Below are 15,202 nucleotides of genomic sequence, written 5' to 3'. Positions count from 1 at the left end.
CAACAGTTTATGCAGAAATTAGATGTCAGTTAATAACATTTGCTGGAGAATTTACTGTGGTGTTTAGTTTCTCCAAGCGTGTGCACCCATAAGAACATTCTGGTTTCACTCAGTGAATGTGTTTTTTGTGTGTAAAAAATTCCACATCATAGTCCACTCAAATCATTTTATTGCCATTGCAAAACAAGTGAATAGTAACTCAATTTCTTTCTGAACAGTGTCATATGCCTATGTTGTGTCAATTGAAGTATTTGAGTAGATTTGTTTTAACTGGTGTATTTATAGTACATTTTTGTAACTACTGTAATGAGTAAGGCTTGTTAAAATATACATTAGTTTAAAGAGAAAAGGCGGGCATGTGGTCTCTCACAAAAACTTGTCTAATGTTTGTTTTCTACTTTTTTATTATTTCCTTTGCTCTCTTGACTTGTACTTTATCAAACATTTGTCCTATACATCCTTTTAAAAGTTATCTTCCCTCCATTTTCTACACATTGTTATGGAAAAAAAACTTTGATTTTCTAATTCGTAGTCCCTTTGTAAACTCACAATTTTGCATAAAAAAGGATTTGCAGAATGTCCAATCCTAAATACATGTATTATAATTGGAAGCATTGTGGTTCTGTATTTATATCCATCCATTTTCCATAACTGCTTTGAATCAAAGCCTAACCCAACAGAAAAAGGGTTCATGGCATAACTACAATTTGGACCAGACACCAATCTATCACAGAGCATCCCCATATGCTTTTATATCCATCCTTTTGCTAACTGTTTTATCCAATATAGGGTTGCAAAGGAGCTGGAGCAAAGGCTGCAAGGCAGGATACACCCTGAGTGGGATGCCAGTCCATTGCAAAGCACACACTGACACAAACACACACTCACACCAGGGATAATATTCTAAGAAGCCAATCAACCTACAAGTAAGTCTTTGGATTGTGGGGAGAAACCAGAGTTTGAACATAGGGAGAACATACAGACTCCACACAGAGAGCACCCCAGGAAATGAACCCAGGGACCCAGCAATGTAACCACAGTGCCACTGTGCCATTCTTCATTCATACATGTGTGCAAATTAGGGTTGAATCAGAGAGTATGTATTCGTATGGACTGTGAGAAGAAACTGAAGTACTTTGACAAAAGATATTCCAGCCTGGAAATGAACATGGGCATCTCCTGCACAATGTGCCTTAACTGTACTTCCGAAAATATCATTTTAATTCTGTCGGAACCAATTTTTTTTTTTTTGCCCAAGAACTGCTGCTTGATGAGTGTTGTTACTATGACTGACGTGACAACCTTTACCAATGAATTCGTGGGACACTACACGGGCGGTGCAGTGGCTCTGTGGCTAAAGTTCTGTGCCTGTGGCTGGAAGGTTGTTGGTTCGTATCCCGTAGCTGGCAGAGGAATCCTACTCTGTTGGGCCCATGAGTAGGGTCCTTAACCCCATCTACTGCAGGGGCACTGTATAAATGGCTGACCCTGCACTCTGACCCCAAGCTTCTCTCCCTGTCTGTGTGTCTAATGGAAAGCAAGTTGGGACATGTGAAAAAAGACAAATTCAATAAATTGTATATGGCTGATAAAGTGATTTTATTGTCTAAAATGATTTAGTGAGAATAAGACTTTCATGTTTCCTGATGTAAAGATAATTATGAGAGTTTTGGACCACAACCCACTGCAGGCCAACTCAGCTTTATGTCCGCAAATATTCAAAAATAAAAACAATACCACACCAAGAGTATAAGTTAATTTAGCTTCCTTCAGCAGTTTTTTGTCCACATTGTTCTGGTGCTGAAACAAATATTGCATATCTAGAATAAAGTGTACTGTGGCTTGACGGGTGGAAAAACTCTAGTAGGACTATCTAAAGGGTTCCAGGGCCTAGAGATTTTTAATGCTTCATAACTTATGTTTAGAGAACTAAACTCAAAATCCTTAAAAAACTGACTTGGGTGCCGTTTTTGTTGTGCACTCCAGACTGGTAAAGCTACTACTAGGCATAATCCAGTTATATAGTTTGGATGTACACATCACGGTACAAGATCACCAGAATAATCAGTCCATTATTCTATGAATTTCCTGGTCTTTTTACAGCCTTTTTTTTTTGCTCATCTAATCGACTCACTGCTAACCTCTGATCAATCGGCACCCTGAATTTTCAGCCAGGCCTGCTTTGACCTTTTAGAGCACTCGTGAAAAATTTGATACAATGACAAGATTTCCTTGAAGCATCAAACACAGCTCCTGTGATGTGGGAGTTCTGTCTGTAAACAGATAAAGAGTGTTGTTAAGAATCAACACTGACTTGAGGTGGTAACATATCATGCTCTAGCCAATGGTTAGTGTGCTTCATACTTGTAGGATCAAGTCACAAAGTGACCAAATAATTTGAAAAAATGATTGTTTCAGTGGGTGAAAATATGAATTTGCCACCAGTTGGCTCTGATCATAATTGACATTGTTTTATATATGGCTTAACAATCCTAACAAGTTCCTAAATGTTTGCTTTGTTAAAAAAAGTTTTGAATAAGAAATCACGTTTCATGTGATGATCACAATGACCAGTTTAGTTTCTTTCACCTTCTTTTATGCGTTAACATGGAAAGTTTAGCTGCACAAAACACTACAAATTTGAACATTTTATTTTAGTACTACAAGATTCCCAAAATATGTATACCCATGTATTATCGTGAATTTTGAACCAAGTTGATGTGTGATTGAATAAATCAATGTACAGAGGAGTATAAGTAAATCTAGCATCCACAAAATCTTTTCTGTCTGTTCACATGCACAGTGGGCAAATTATTCAAAGATAATGAGAGTGGAGAACACCCACAACATAAAGATTTAGGGATTTTGTGAATCACAATGCACACCAAAGTCTCCATCAGTTTTTTATTGCTTCATTTCGACTGCTTATGCTTTTTCTTGATTAAATACACATTTTGAACAAGTATACTGTACCAAAATTAATTGAAACGGACAAGTTATCTGCTGGAAATAGATTTATTCTAGTTAACGAGTTGTCACCAAGTTACAGGTTTTGTTACAATGAAGTTTTTATTCAATAAACTTTTATCCAGAAATTACAAAGCATAATACAGCCACAACCTTTAATTATTTCTCAACAAAGTTTAATTCTGTGAACCAGTGGTGACAGCACCTCTTTCAAGCTGTAAAAATAACCTTGACCCTTAACAGTACAACTTCAACAAATTTCTCACTCCCCATCTTCTGGACATATGGTATTTCTCCTGCCATAAAAGCTTTTTTTCAGAATGGATAATGATTTAAATAAAAATGCTGAGTTTTTCATGCATAGTTCTATATCTCTTAAATTTTTAATGTAAAAAGCATGTCTGAGTATACAGATATGCAAGACACATACTAAAATGCGTTCATAACTGTGGAATGTATTAAAGCTTCTACCTGGAATGGATTTATGGATGTACTTTGTTTTTGGTATACAAGTATAAAAAATAAGAAAATAAGCATTCATTTGAATGGTACAAAAGAAAGCACTGCATAACAGCAATACTGCATTCAGTGAGCCCTGTTTAAGTTCCAAATAATTTGATCGAGATGTATAGTCTAATAAAACAACCCCAAACCTTTCAGATTGCGACTGCAAAACTATAAACCTCCCCTCGAAAATGTTACCCAGATTAATATGCAAATTCTAAAACACACAAGTTCCCTTCCATGGCTTAAACCAACACATGGACATTTGGGTCATAAGATATGAATGCATTTCAATGTGTACCTTAGCAAATCAAACCATTGGAGTGGGAAAAGAGAGGGGAGGGCTTCTAACCTCGAAGAACCCTTATTACAATGCTGTCTTGCTAAGCAAAACTGTTTAGAAATGTAGTGATATTTCAAATGATGGCTGTATTAAATCCTTTAACCAAAAGCCTTTTAACCAGCAAAATGGCTTGTGGGCAAGACGTTTGCTTTGCAGCACCAGGGTGGCAGCGTTACACTTTCTTCATTCCTCTTCCCATCAAGCAGGCGAAGACTGTCATGACCATCTTGGGCTTCACCTCCACTAGGTCTTCAGGGAGGGCATAAACTCGGGCTCCAATTTTCCGGGCCATGGAGATAGCGTACCTACACCAAGAGGACAGGTTAAGTATGGAGGCCATGGCTTGGACTAATAAATATTTGATCATTACATTTATACAGCTTTCTCTGACACAATCTCTGTGCATCACCACACACTGGAGTCACTCAGTGATATTTTACTATCATTCAAATGATGGAACAAATGCTTTAACATTTTATCATGCATCATGAAGATTTTAAAGCGCAAAATTGTGAAAACCCCCTGCAAAATAAGCCTTACAATGAAGCAGGGAAGCTCAGGGAATCAACTCTCTTCTGCAGACTTTGTTGAAAAGAAATGCAGTTAAAAATGTAAAGCTGCATAAAGTGATAGGTTAAGCTTCCTTCTCTAACACACTTACTTGGCATTTTCCAGTTTGTCCTCTTCCGAAAGACTCCCCGTCTTTACCAAATCATAATTGATTGAGCTGGGTTGGATGGCATCAATCAAGTCCAAAACGGGCAAACTGGAACTAATTTCTTTGTCCTAAAAATAAAGTACAGTTTAAACATATTGCTTTTGGTCCCATGTTGCCATTGGACAGTTGCTGTTACTGTACATGACATCCTAAATATGTTAGACAATAGTGTTGATCTGATATAAACCACTGCCTGGGTATATGGTCTCTGTAAATATGATGGACTGGATTAAAAGCTTTTCTATGTACACGGCTTCTCTTTTCACTACTTGTGCAGTAAGCTACTTTCTACTGTGGAGATATAAATGCTCTAGATAAGAAAAGCCTAGGCAGTGAGATTTTGGAAGTTATTCCATTAAGGCAGTAAACTAGATATCAATTCTGAGGAGCAGTAAAAAAAACAAATCCATATTATTGCAGAGAGTTTTCATTGCACAAGGTTTTTGTTTTACTTTGTAGTATTTTTAATAATTTTGAAATGCAAATACATTAGTCCTGACTAGCTTACAACAGCTGTTATAACTTATAAATTGGACCTCCTAAGTAATACCGGTGCATTACAAATGGACAGCAAAAGATGCAACTTTTTCAAGAATCTGGAAACCGACCTTGAAGCTCTGGATTTTGGTTTTCTTGCCAGCCTCCGATAGTGCCTTATTGACCCACTTAACAATGATTTCATCTGTGGCCTTCTCTCCATCTCCCAAGTGTTCCAATACATTAAGTGTGTACCTAGAGATCAAGAATCAACAAGAAAATGTTTTGCATTTAGATTTTTAACCAGACGTTATGACTTCTGAAGAAGCTCCAGAAGAGCTGTTATAACTTCATTTTGATACAATTTAAAGGTAAATCACACTAAGGAGTGAGCAGGAGTGAACACCTCTAGCCCTCCAGGGCAAGAATCTAGCAGGTTTCTAGTTCTCTTTAAATGATCACCAGTTCACTTTTGTAAAGTGTTAAATTGGTAAACTAATGATTAGCTCATTAGGTTATTAAGAGAAGACCCTGACCTGGCCCTCCTTTATCACAACCAGCACCAACACTATTATATTGACATAACTCTTAATAATTTTTTATTAAGTCAGTACAAAATAGCTGAGGTAGTTTTACCAGCAGGCTGAGTGCAACTGAACTTCCAGTAGGGCACATGCTCCAAGACCCACTTTTATAATTTTAGAATCTGATTAAAGCAATAATTAAGGAGGTTCATGAAGCATGCCCCCAGTCATAGTCGTAAACTGTGATCCATAACTAATAAAGGATGATAATGATGTCACTTTTAACTGTTTTCAGTAGTGTTCCTGCTTAAACTAACAATTCCAAACAAAATAAAAAATAAAAAAATGGACTTGATTAAACATTGCACATCTGCATATTAACTTCAAAACAACACACTGAAGTCTTAATTTCTCTTGAAATATTCTATTTAACCATTTTGCACATTTTCTTTGGAGAATCGTTATTTTAAAGAGTTCAATTGTAAAAGGGGTGAGTGCTGATAAATGAGTGTTATGCCGTGAATACTAAAAACTATGAAGCAGGTGTCTCAAACTCAGTTCCTGAATACCCTGATGTGAACAACTTCATGTTACACCCCAACAGTTATTTGTGCAGTTGCTCCACTTATGTATGAATCTAAATAATAAAAACTGCTTTACAGGAAACTGTAAGACAATTTATATGTATAACTGTTATTAGGTCATTTTTGTAGGCTTATTCAAGTAGGAACAAACTCCAGAACACACCATGTTCTCCAGGAATTCAGTTAGGGACCTCAGCTATTTAATAAAAAAACACAATGAGAAGATAGAACAATACAACCACATATTATAATGGTAAATAGACGCATAATATTTTTTGTTTTATCATTTTAGGTGCCCAATTGTTTTGACTTTTTTTTGGAAATAAAAGCTTTATACAAAACATATAAACCACATTTTATTCTTGAACTTGCAATTCCAGTCTCAGCTGAGACAGTACTGTATATATTACATTAATTATGATTGATTTAATCATAATTACATAGAACAAGAAAGAGCAAAGGACTTTTGCAGTTAAAGGTGTTTCCTCTCTCTGACATTAAATTATCGGCTTAACACACTATAGAACACAATATAATACAATATAACACCTTTAATTGCCAGAGACCTTTGTTTTTTCTCATAAAAGCCATCTGCTTTACAGCACTGGATCTTTGTGCATATCAGACAAGGAGGTGCATCATTCCCCTTACCTCCTCATCAGCTGCCATACCACGGCCAACGTCAGAGTAGGATTGCCATCGTTCAGGTCCTGTCCACCAATCCCCACCAGGGAGAATTTAGCATCTTTTTTACCCAGGTCCACCGCATAGTTGCAGTTCTCCAGCTGTAGAAGACAAAAGGAATCTGTTTTATGGAAAAAAAGCCAGGTGGCTATATTGGGAAAAATGCTTGCCCAAGTACAGGTAAAGCATCATGACCACGGGTTCGAGCCTGGTTCAAGCCTGACATTAAGTGGGATTCCCCAAGCAGTGGCATACAACTGGCTGATTAGTTGGCTAGAGTTCTCTTAAAAAAAGTAATAGGTTTATTCCATGCTGAAAAAAAGAAGAAAGAGAACAACGTTTCGGCCGTGGAGCCTTCTTCAGGTGTGAGAGAGACAGGGCAGTCAAGAGTTCTCTTGGTTTGGCAGAGAAAACTCAGTAGCCTCCTGAGGTGCCTGCAGGCAGGTAGTGATGTTCGTGAAGATCTAGGCCCCTCCTTCGACAAGCACAGGGCCTTGGGCTTTAAAGGCTGTTCCCTGTGACATGTTAAAAGACGAATGGCTCAAGGTCTGCCTACACTTCTTCATCCTAACACTGGATGGGTATAACGGTCAAATTTAAATTGATAAAAAAAACACACATGGTCAGAGTAAGAGAAATCTGAAACCTGCCCCAGAAGACTAGGGCACAACACAAGGGAATCATATATAAATCATACATATAGCTGTCAAACTAATAACAAAATACCTATTAATAAATAAAATATTTAATTTGTATATTAATATCTCTTTATAAACAAGCATAGAACATTACAAAACGCAGTGTATTCCAATGTATATGAGGGATATGTGGTTTGCTAACAAATGCAAACAGGTAAAACACAATTCGGCAAATTAGAACATTTTAGTTGTAAATTAAGTAGCATTGAATACATCAGATACTATCTTTCTCTTTGTTCTTCCATTGTGTTTACATGTATTGCTGTTTGTCAGGCCACACTTTATAACTATGAAGCTCCTTTACAGCAGGAACTGTAGCATACAGTCTATTTTTAAGATTCAGTTTTTGGTAGGACATACCCAGGCAGTGGTTTATATCACAACCTCTTGATTACTAATAAATGAGTAATAAATTACTCATTTATTTGGTGGATAAGTTTATCCAAACATTTTATAATAAAATGCCATTTTTAAACTTTGTATGTTAAAGAACAAATAAACTGGATAAAATCTGATCCAGATGAAGACAAGAGAAAACCTGAATGGTATACAATTTCAGGAATTTCATTTACATGAAAAAGCAGGATTCAATTTCCTGGGTTTTTCTACGTTTGTAAACTTTGTTTTAAAAAAATATTTTTTTCCATTACCAAATAAAAGAAGCGAATGGGCTGGCAGCAGAACCTGGATTTAATAGCTTTCCAGACTGAAAAAACAGTACTGAAAAATGCATTATCAGAAAGACCTCTAAACACCCAAACTGTGGATGTCTTGTGATCTTACCTTTTTCATATTGGTCCCAATCTTAGGATATGGTGGTTTATTCACTCTATTCCAGTCGACCCGAACCTTAATATTTTCGTAAAGCTGAAGAATAACCAGGGCATCTTGCAGGTCACTAAAAAAAAAAGCATTAGGACGATGCTTGTTAATGAATGTTTAGGAGCTCAAGTGGCTCTAAGTCAGTACATAGAAATATCTAAAGCCCGTTAATAACAGTGTGCATAGAACTGTGAATGAAACATAACTTAAAATATATTAAAAACAAGGTGGCACAGTGGTTAGAAATGTCATCCTGTAGTGCTGTGGTCCTGAGTTCAATTCCAGACCCAGGTTGCTATCTTTACAGAGTTTGTATATCACGTGGGTTTCCTCGGGGTGCTCAGATTTCCTCCCACAGTCAAACTGGTACTGGCCATACTGGTAGTTTAATTGGCTTCTAGGAAAATTGGCCCTGTTGTAAGTGTGTGCATGCCTCTCCCTGGGTATGCACTGTGATGAACGGGCGTCCCATTCAGGGTGTACCCTGCCTTACGCCCCTTGCTCGCCGGAATAGGCTTTGACCCCCTGAATTGGAAAAAGCGGTTAAAAAATGGATGTATGAGTAGGTGTTTTAAAAATGAACAAATCAAGTTAAGGACACGTACTGTAAAAAAAGCAAGATAATGAGCATAATATCATAACTAATTGATTAAACAAAGTGAACACAGGAGAGTAAAGTTCGTGCTTACGCAAACAAGTGATTGACGTGGGGGTTCACACCCAAAGAATTCATCCAGTTCCGGAAGGTTCTTTCCTCCCTTGTCTCACCTGGAAATAAACAATACCTGGATGAGTCAAAAGGTGGAGCTACTGTACAGTTGCACACAACTACCCCTGGTACAGTATGTATACGCCTCTTTGTACAGAATTAATTACACTGTATGGACTGGATGAGATCCTTGGATCAATTAACTACTTTCCAATGGGCTAGATAGACAAAATGGCAATCTCTTCTTTGTAAGCTTTGTTACAAAAATTTACATTTTTACATTTCTAAATAAAGTAAGCAATTGGGTTGGAAGGAGTGCCTACATTTATTAAAACTTTGGTTTGAAAGTGTTTGGCATGCATAACAGAAGGTATTCCAATAATAGGATTCGACTTGCAAAACACTCATAAAAACTAATAACAAATCTTCCAGAATACTGCCATAATGTTGGTCCATCAAAATATTGGATCAAATGGTTAATATTTTTTCTGAGAACTTTCTAAAAATGCCCAGAATACTATTTAAATGAAAATCCTCTTTCCACCCTGTCAATATATATATATGACATGCACATAAAATATAAGACCTCATTTTTAGAACTAAAGCAAAACTCTAAGACAGTTCACTATAAAAACGTTTTCAAACAAATATAGAAACTGCCAGTCTATAATATATCCTAAATTAGAAGGTTCATTCTCTGATTAACCTTTCCATGAACAATAATGGAAACTGCAACCAATAGATGGCGCTCTCAATACAGCACAAATTCTAGGATGTTGTTGAAGTCAACACTGATGATACACTGAAATGGTCCAAAAATCAACCTCAGAGAATGACATTATATTCCCAAGGCCACAGACATTACCAGCTTTTCCTATAAAATAGAAAAGATGGCTTTATTTCAAATAGAAAGTAAAGAAAGAGATCAAAGCTCTTTCCTAAACAATCAAACGCCTCTGCCATCAGTCAATATCAGTTCTGCAAAGATAAATGTACTGTATTCACTTTAAACATTTATTACTTTATTCATTACTTTCATTTTCCAGCCCTTCTCAAAGGGCAGTGTCCAGGGGCCACCCTATACACCTGGATTCTTCATAGAGTTGGGCTGAAGAACTGGTGATCAAGTGACATGCAGTTCAAAAACTACAGCCACTTCTATAAATAATGCTTAACAGCAGCTGTCCTCTGTCACCTTCTTAACTAACAGAAATGTAGGGCCAGGTGTAAACAGCCTTAAAGTACAGCTACAATTCTACCAACCAAGGTGAAACGCCACATATTCTCATCTGCATTTACACACTAATTTATACACATTTAGAAAACATTTCGCTTACCTGCACAAGAGCAAATTGCACTTATATTACAATTTTATATTCTTAATCTTAAACATAATTAATGTTTGATATTTGACTTTTCTAAAAAGATGCCAGTGGACTATTGTTGTAACCACTGCACTGGTCAATTAAGCTGTTTCAAACAGAACATTTAGTATTTTATTTTTGGTGTAAGGTCTCCAAATAAAATCTGGCTGTAATTCCTAAACTATGGCTCAAAAAAAATAAAACAAGCTGCACTTGAAGAGGCTTTTTATTGCCCAGTGACACTTACCTCTCTTCCCAAGGGCAACCTACCATCAGATTCTGGGTGGCACAGTGTCAAATCTGCAGTTCACAGGTGGGTCAAAGATTTGATTTAACCTAAATGTGTCGTAATGCAATTCAGTTTATCTGTATAACTTTTTGGGACTCTCTGATTCATTTACCACCTTTGGTTACAGTACATGTACAAATTAAGCTCTGAGGCAAATAGTTTTGAGGGGGTGGGAGAGTAGGTTTAGCTCAGTGAAACCAACTGACCTTCCAGCAGCCCCCAGTCGATGTCCTGGTTCTCTGGCTTTATCAGTGCTGGGTACTTATTGAACAAGTTGGCAACAAAAGCCAAATTCAGCTTGGGGTTCCCACTGACCACATCTGATGGGGTGACAAACTGTCGGCAGCCCAGTTTCTCTGCCTCCTGTAGCATTAACTCTGCTCTCTTCAAGTCGTCTTTCTCCTGCCAAAATGAAGTACACGCAGGGATTCAGTCACAGGTATGTGAAGGAGAGCAGGGAAACAACCTCTCAGAGAAGTAAATTATAAAACCTACACTCATTATAATTTAAACTTTATGTATGCTTCCATTTCCATGACAGTCATTCTTATTAAGAAGCATGTGGCTCTTATTACTACAATCAGTTGTGACCTTATCAAAAGGTTTCAGATTTCACAATTTCTATGTGCACACAACTGGCCATAACAGTCCTGGTTCTTCAATAAACTAGAAGCCTAAAGTGTTAGTTTCACTTAGAATAATGGCCACTAACAAGTCTAATAGCTTACGTGTCATATTTCAACACTGACTTCACTTGAGGCAAACAGATCTAAAATGAGAAAAAGAAACTACAGACAAAAACCTCATGTTTTTGTGTTCATCAAGAAATCTAAAAACTGATGGCATTCAACGTTTGAGATCTTGGAACTCCTGAGTGTCTCCACTGCTAAACGTACCCACTTAGAGCAAACTTTGAGGCCTACAGTCCAGACACCTGGTTCATTAGCCCATATGAGCATAATTCCCCGAGTGGATGCACACTACCATCAGAAAACCACCAGGAATATGCAAATCTGAGCTGGCCGTAAAATGACTCTTGGACCTTGCCAAGTCGTGGCAGTGTGTCAGAATTTAGAGAACAAAACGTATTTCTTCCCAATTATGTTGCCATATGTCTGTCAAATTGATTAAGGGTAGCCAGTTCAAAATAAGGTACACACTAAATAGCTTCTGATTCCAAATGTTTAAGAATGTGACCAACAGTTTAATAAAGTGAAATGACTTAGAACTAGGTTAGGACTTCTTAGTGTATGTCAATTATGGGAATATTTCATACTACTCATTCAAGTTAAAAAACTAAAGAAGCAGAAACTTCGAAATTAAAATGCAAATAAATATCATGCTCACCAAAACATACAATGCCGATTAATGGTAAAGCCCAGAGAATTTTGAAAACTGGTGACCTTAATGTCTCCCAAAATTAAATAAGATGTTTTTGTCTCTGGCTTAAGTGTCTAGTGTTTGGTTTTGATGTTTCAAATGTGACTCACTTCAAATACCAAAGGAGAATAGAGAAATAGATGCTGAAAGGCATTACAAGAATCCCATTGAACATACAAGATTCCTTCTGCCAAGGGCTTTACATGTTCATTAACTGTTCTTCATGCCACATTAATTACTCACATTAGAACATACATTCATTTATTCTGCAAATGATTACCATTTACAGTGGACAAATACACAGCATGTAAAGCTATTCTAACACTCTTGATAGAAAAACATTTAAAGCTAGGAGCTGACTACTACAAAAGTGACTTGTACAGTATTAACAGAGTACATGCCTAGAAGGCAATTAGGTGTGCGTGAAAATGACAAAAGCAACCTTCACCTCCCATTAGCATTTTGACTGAAATCTGTTATCATAGCTGTAATACCACTTCAATGACAGGAAAAGTGCTCAAGTATAAGCATATGAGATTATGCAAAGAATGTCATGCAGTGATTTTCTTTTTTCTAAAGCTATCCCTTTGACTCTTGTTATTAGTCGCTTCTAGTGATTACACAAGAACAAGTACGTATACATCAGAGGATTCATACATCATGATGCACTTCTTTAGCCCAATGAATGGCTTCCATATGTTTGACAGAATGAGTGTAAATTGATAAATCTCCACTGGCTACAGTTATTCCAGTGAAATTTACAGCATTCAGACGGGATCAATATGCCCACCATCATCTCAATGGGGGGTTTCTTCTACAACTGTCCATTCATCACTCAAAGAATTTATCTACTCTTTATACCTAGACAGTTTGCCACAGAGTTCCAATCCAGTCGTCAGTGACCCTCCCCATGATTAGACAAACCTGGGCCCCACATATTCTTAAAAAATCCAACAACCCAGTACTGCTTGAAAGAAGACTACTCACAAGAAGAAAATAACACTTTCACAAAGACTCAATTTTTCCATCAGACATGGAAATCTGAAATTCCTTCATTTATATTAAATTAAAAGTTACGGGATCAAATGCAAGCGTTTTGAGCTCTTAACGAACTTGGTTATATCAAAGAACTGAGAAGAAAAACACTGTTAGCATCATCTGAACTGCACATATTCCGTGTCTTCATCTGAAGGAATTTAATCCAAATATTTTACTGCTATAGACTTACTGTAGGTCAATTCTCACCGTTTTAAGTGAAATAAGAAGAGGAACTACAGTTCTCTCCCACGGCTTTTGGTACAGCTGGCTGCTATCTAAAGTAGTTAAGCCAGCTCCCTGTGCACTCAATTTTCACATTGAACTTTCAGAGGGCAGTCAGCCGAATTAAATACATGCTGTTGTGCAGCTCCTGCTCCATGGAATGGAATGCTCCCAGACACATTGAAACCTTCCCAAAACAGATGTTCAGTGAACAAGCAGGATGCCTTTTTTCTTCCATGATACATTTTCAAACATTTTACATATTAATGTCTTGTATGTATGCACCGAGACTGGTCTCCTTTATTAGGCATGTTACGACAGTCATAATAGGTCACTCGGTAGATTACAAGGAAACATTAATGCCACTAACGATGTTACAGGTAACGTCATATGTACAGGTAAAGAAAATTCTAGAGTATATACGTATATCACAGATGATTACAGAAGTGACATCACACTCCCCTGAAATCTAGACAGTGTAAAACTCTGCAGTGACAGAGGACCTGGCGTTTTGGCGTGAAGGAATTATTTATTGTCTAGGGAGCAGCACTCTGTGTGCTTGGAGCACGGAAATTACCAGATCAAATCCTGGCAGGGGCAGGGAGAGCCAAATATTTTACAGATATACTGCCATCCTTTCAATATCTATGTTTAATCAGCAAAGGACCAATTTTAATGAAGTCCTCCTAATAACATTCAGTCATTGTACTGTTTCCTACAGGCTTTTTTGGAGACTTATAAAAATGGATGAAATTAGAAATCTGTTTTATTCTGTCCATGGATATTCAATAGAAACATGAAACAACTAAAACTATAATTCTGGGAATATTAATTTTCGGCATTTGGCTTAATTTGAGGCTCAATCTTAATTTCAGATAAAACAAAAGAGGTAAATATTCTCAAATTACTTTCGAAGATTTGTTCACAAATTACCTCTCTTTTCGGTACTAATTTAGAATTTTTTAAATATAGTAGCACAGAAAATTCCTATATCCTAGCATGAACATTTTAGCAGGTGAGAAAAGATCACCCATTTAAATAGAACACGTCCAGCAATGAAATGTAAAGATTCCATTCTCAAATCAGTTTTACTTTGGACTGAAAATGTACTTACATTAAACCCAGACATATTGATGTCAATGCGTGTCTCGCCTTCTTTGGTCCCTTTAGGCGCTATCTGGTTCAGGAGATGGAAATAGGCCCTTGAATCCTATAAAAGGACAAGCAATAGAAATAAATCAGGATAACAATTAAAACATAAGTTGTCTCTTTCAACCATTTCGAGCTTTCTAAATTCAAAGAATTTCTGTCATTAACCTTAACAAGCAGGATGATTGAGCATAAAAAATGGGATATGGGATGACTTTTTTATGGAAAAAATAAATCACCTGGAATTTTTTTAACGTCAATGCAATAAATGTGGTGGACACTGGAACACAAGTGACTTCAGTGTGGACAGAGGCAACAAAAACTATACAAGACCAAGTAACAAAAGAAAAGTACCTTTACTGAATTACTGAAGTCTGCTAGCTGGTGTACAAGAAAAGACAAGCGCAGAATCAGAAATACCACAGAATACGTCCAGAGACAGCATTTTCAAAGAGCAGAAGAAAACACAAAAGGAAGAAATTATTCAACAGTTCATACAGTAAAGCTGAGCAGAGGGGTGAAAGACAGGCATTTCATGAACAGCCTTAGCATAATTGTACTTTCAAAAATGGAGTAGAACAAATATATTTTTCTTCCAATCATTTGCTTTTTTTGTTTAATGAGGATTTTCATTAACAACATTTTTTGTTCAAAAGTGGGGAAAAACGAGACTTTAAAAGACTCCAGAACTGCCTGTCCATGCCATACGTGACTCAAAATTTTTCAAAGC

The 15,202-nt window shown here is 36.9% G+C and overlaps 1 protein-coding gene across 4 annotated transcripts in view; it reads right to left on the bottom strand.

Moving 5' to 3' along the window:
* Positions 1 to 2,996: 2,996 nt before the first annotated feature.
* The window catches only part of LOC102688655 (plastin-3), a 55,182-nt gene continuing 42,976 nt past the window's right edge, over positions 2,997 to 15,202 (bottom strand). For 3 of the 4 annotated variants that reach the window (XM_015351080.2, XM_006632604.3, XM_015351081.2), the window contains exons 9-17: positions 14,827 to 14,853; positions 14,438 to 14,533; positions 10,890 to 11,085; positions 9,011 to 9,089; positions 8,283 to 8,397; positions 6,769 to 6,902; positions 5,141 to 5,264; positions 4,476 to 4,600; positions 2,997 to 4,119 (exon numbers count right to left, since the gene is read on the bottom strand). In XM_015351080.2, the coding sequence (XP_015206566.1) occupies positions 3,987 to 4,119; positions 4,476 to 4,600; positions 5,141 to 5,264; positions 6,769 to 6,902; positions 8,283 to 8,397; positions 9,011 to 9,089; positions 10,890 to 11,085; positions 14,438 to 14,533; positions 14,827 to 14,853 (1,029 nt within the window). In that variant the 3' untranslated portion in view covers positions 2,997 to 3,986. The remainder of the gene's footprint in view (positions 4,120 to 4,475; positions 4,601 to 5,140; positions 5,265 to 6,768; positions 6,903 to 8,282; positions 8,398 to 9,010; positions 9,090 to 10,889; positions 11,086 to 14,437; positions 14,534 to 14,826; positions 14,854 to 15,202) is intronic. The other variant, XM_006632605.3, reaches the window with a different exon arrangement.

Source organism: Lepisosteus oculatus, chromosome 8, assembly GCF_040954835.1.
Source record: "Lepisosteus oculatus isolate fLepOcu1 chromosome 8, fLepOcu1.hap2, whole genome shotgun sequence".
Taxonomy (NCBI): domain Eukaryota; kingdom Metazoa; phylum Chordata; class Actinopteri; order Semionotiformes; family Lepisosteidae; genus Lepisosteus; species Lepisosteus oculatus.
The sequence above is the reverse complement of the archived record's forward strand: the minus strand, read 5'-3'. Positions and strand labels throughout refer to the sequence as shown.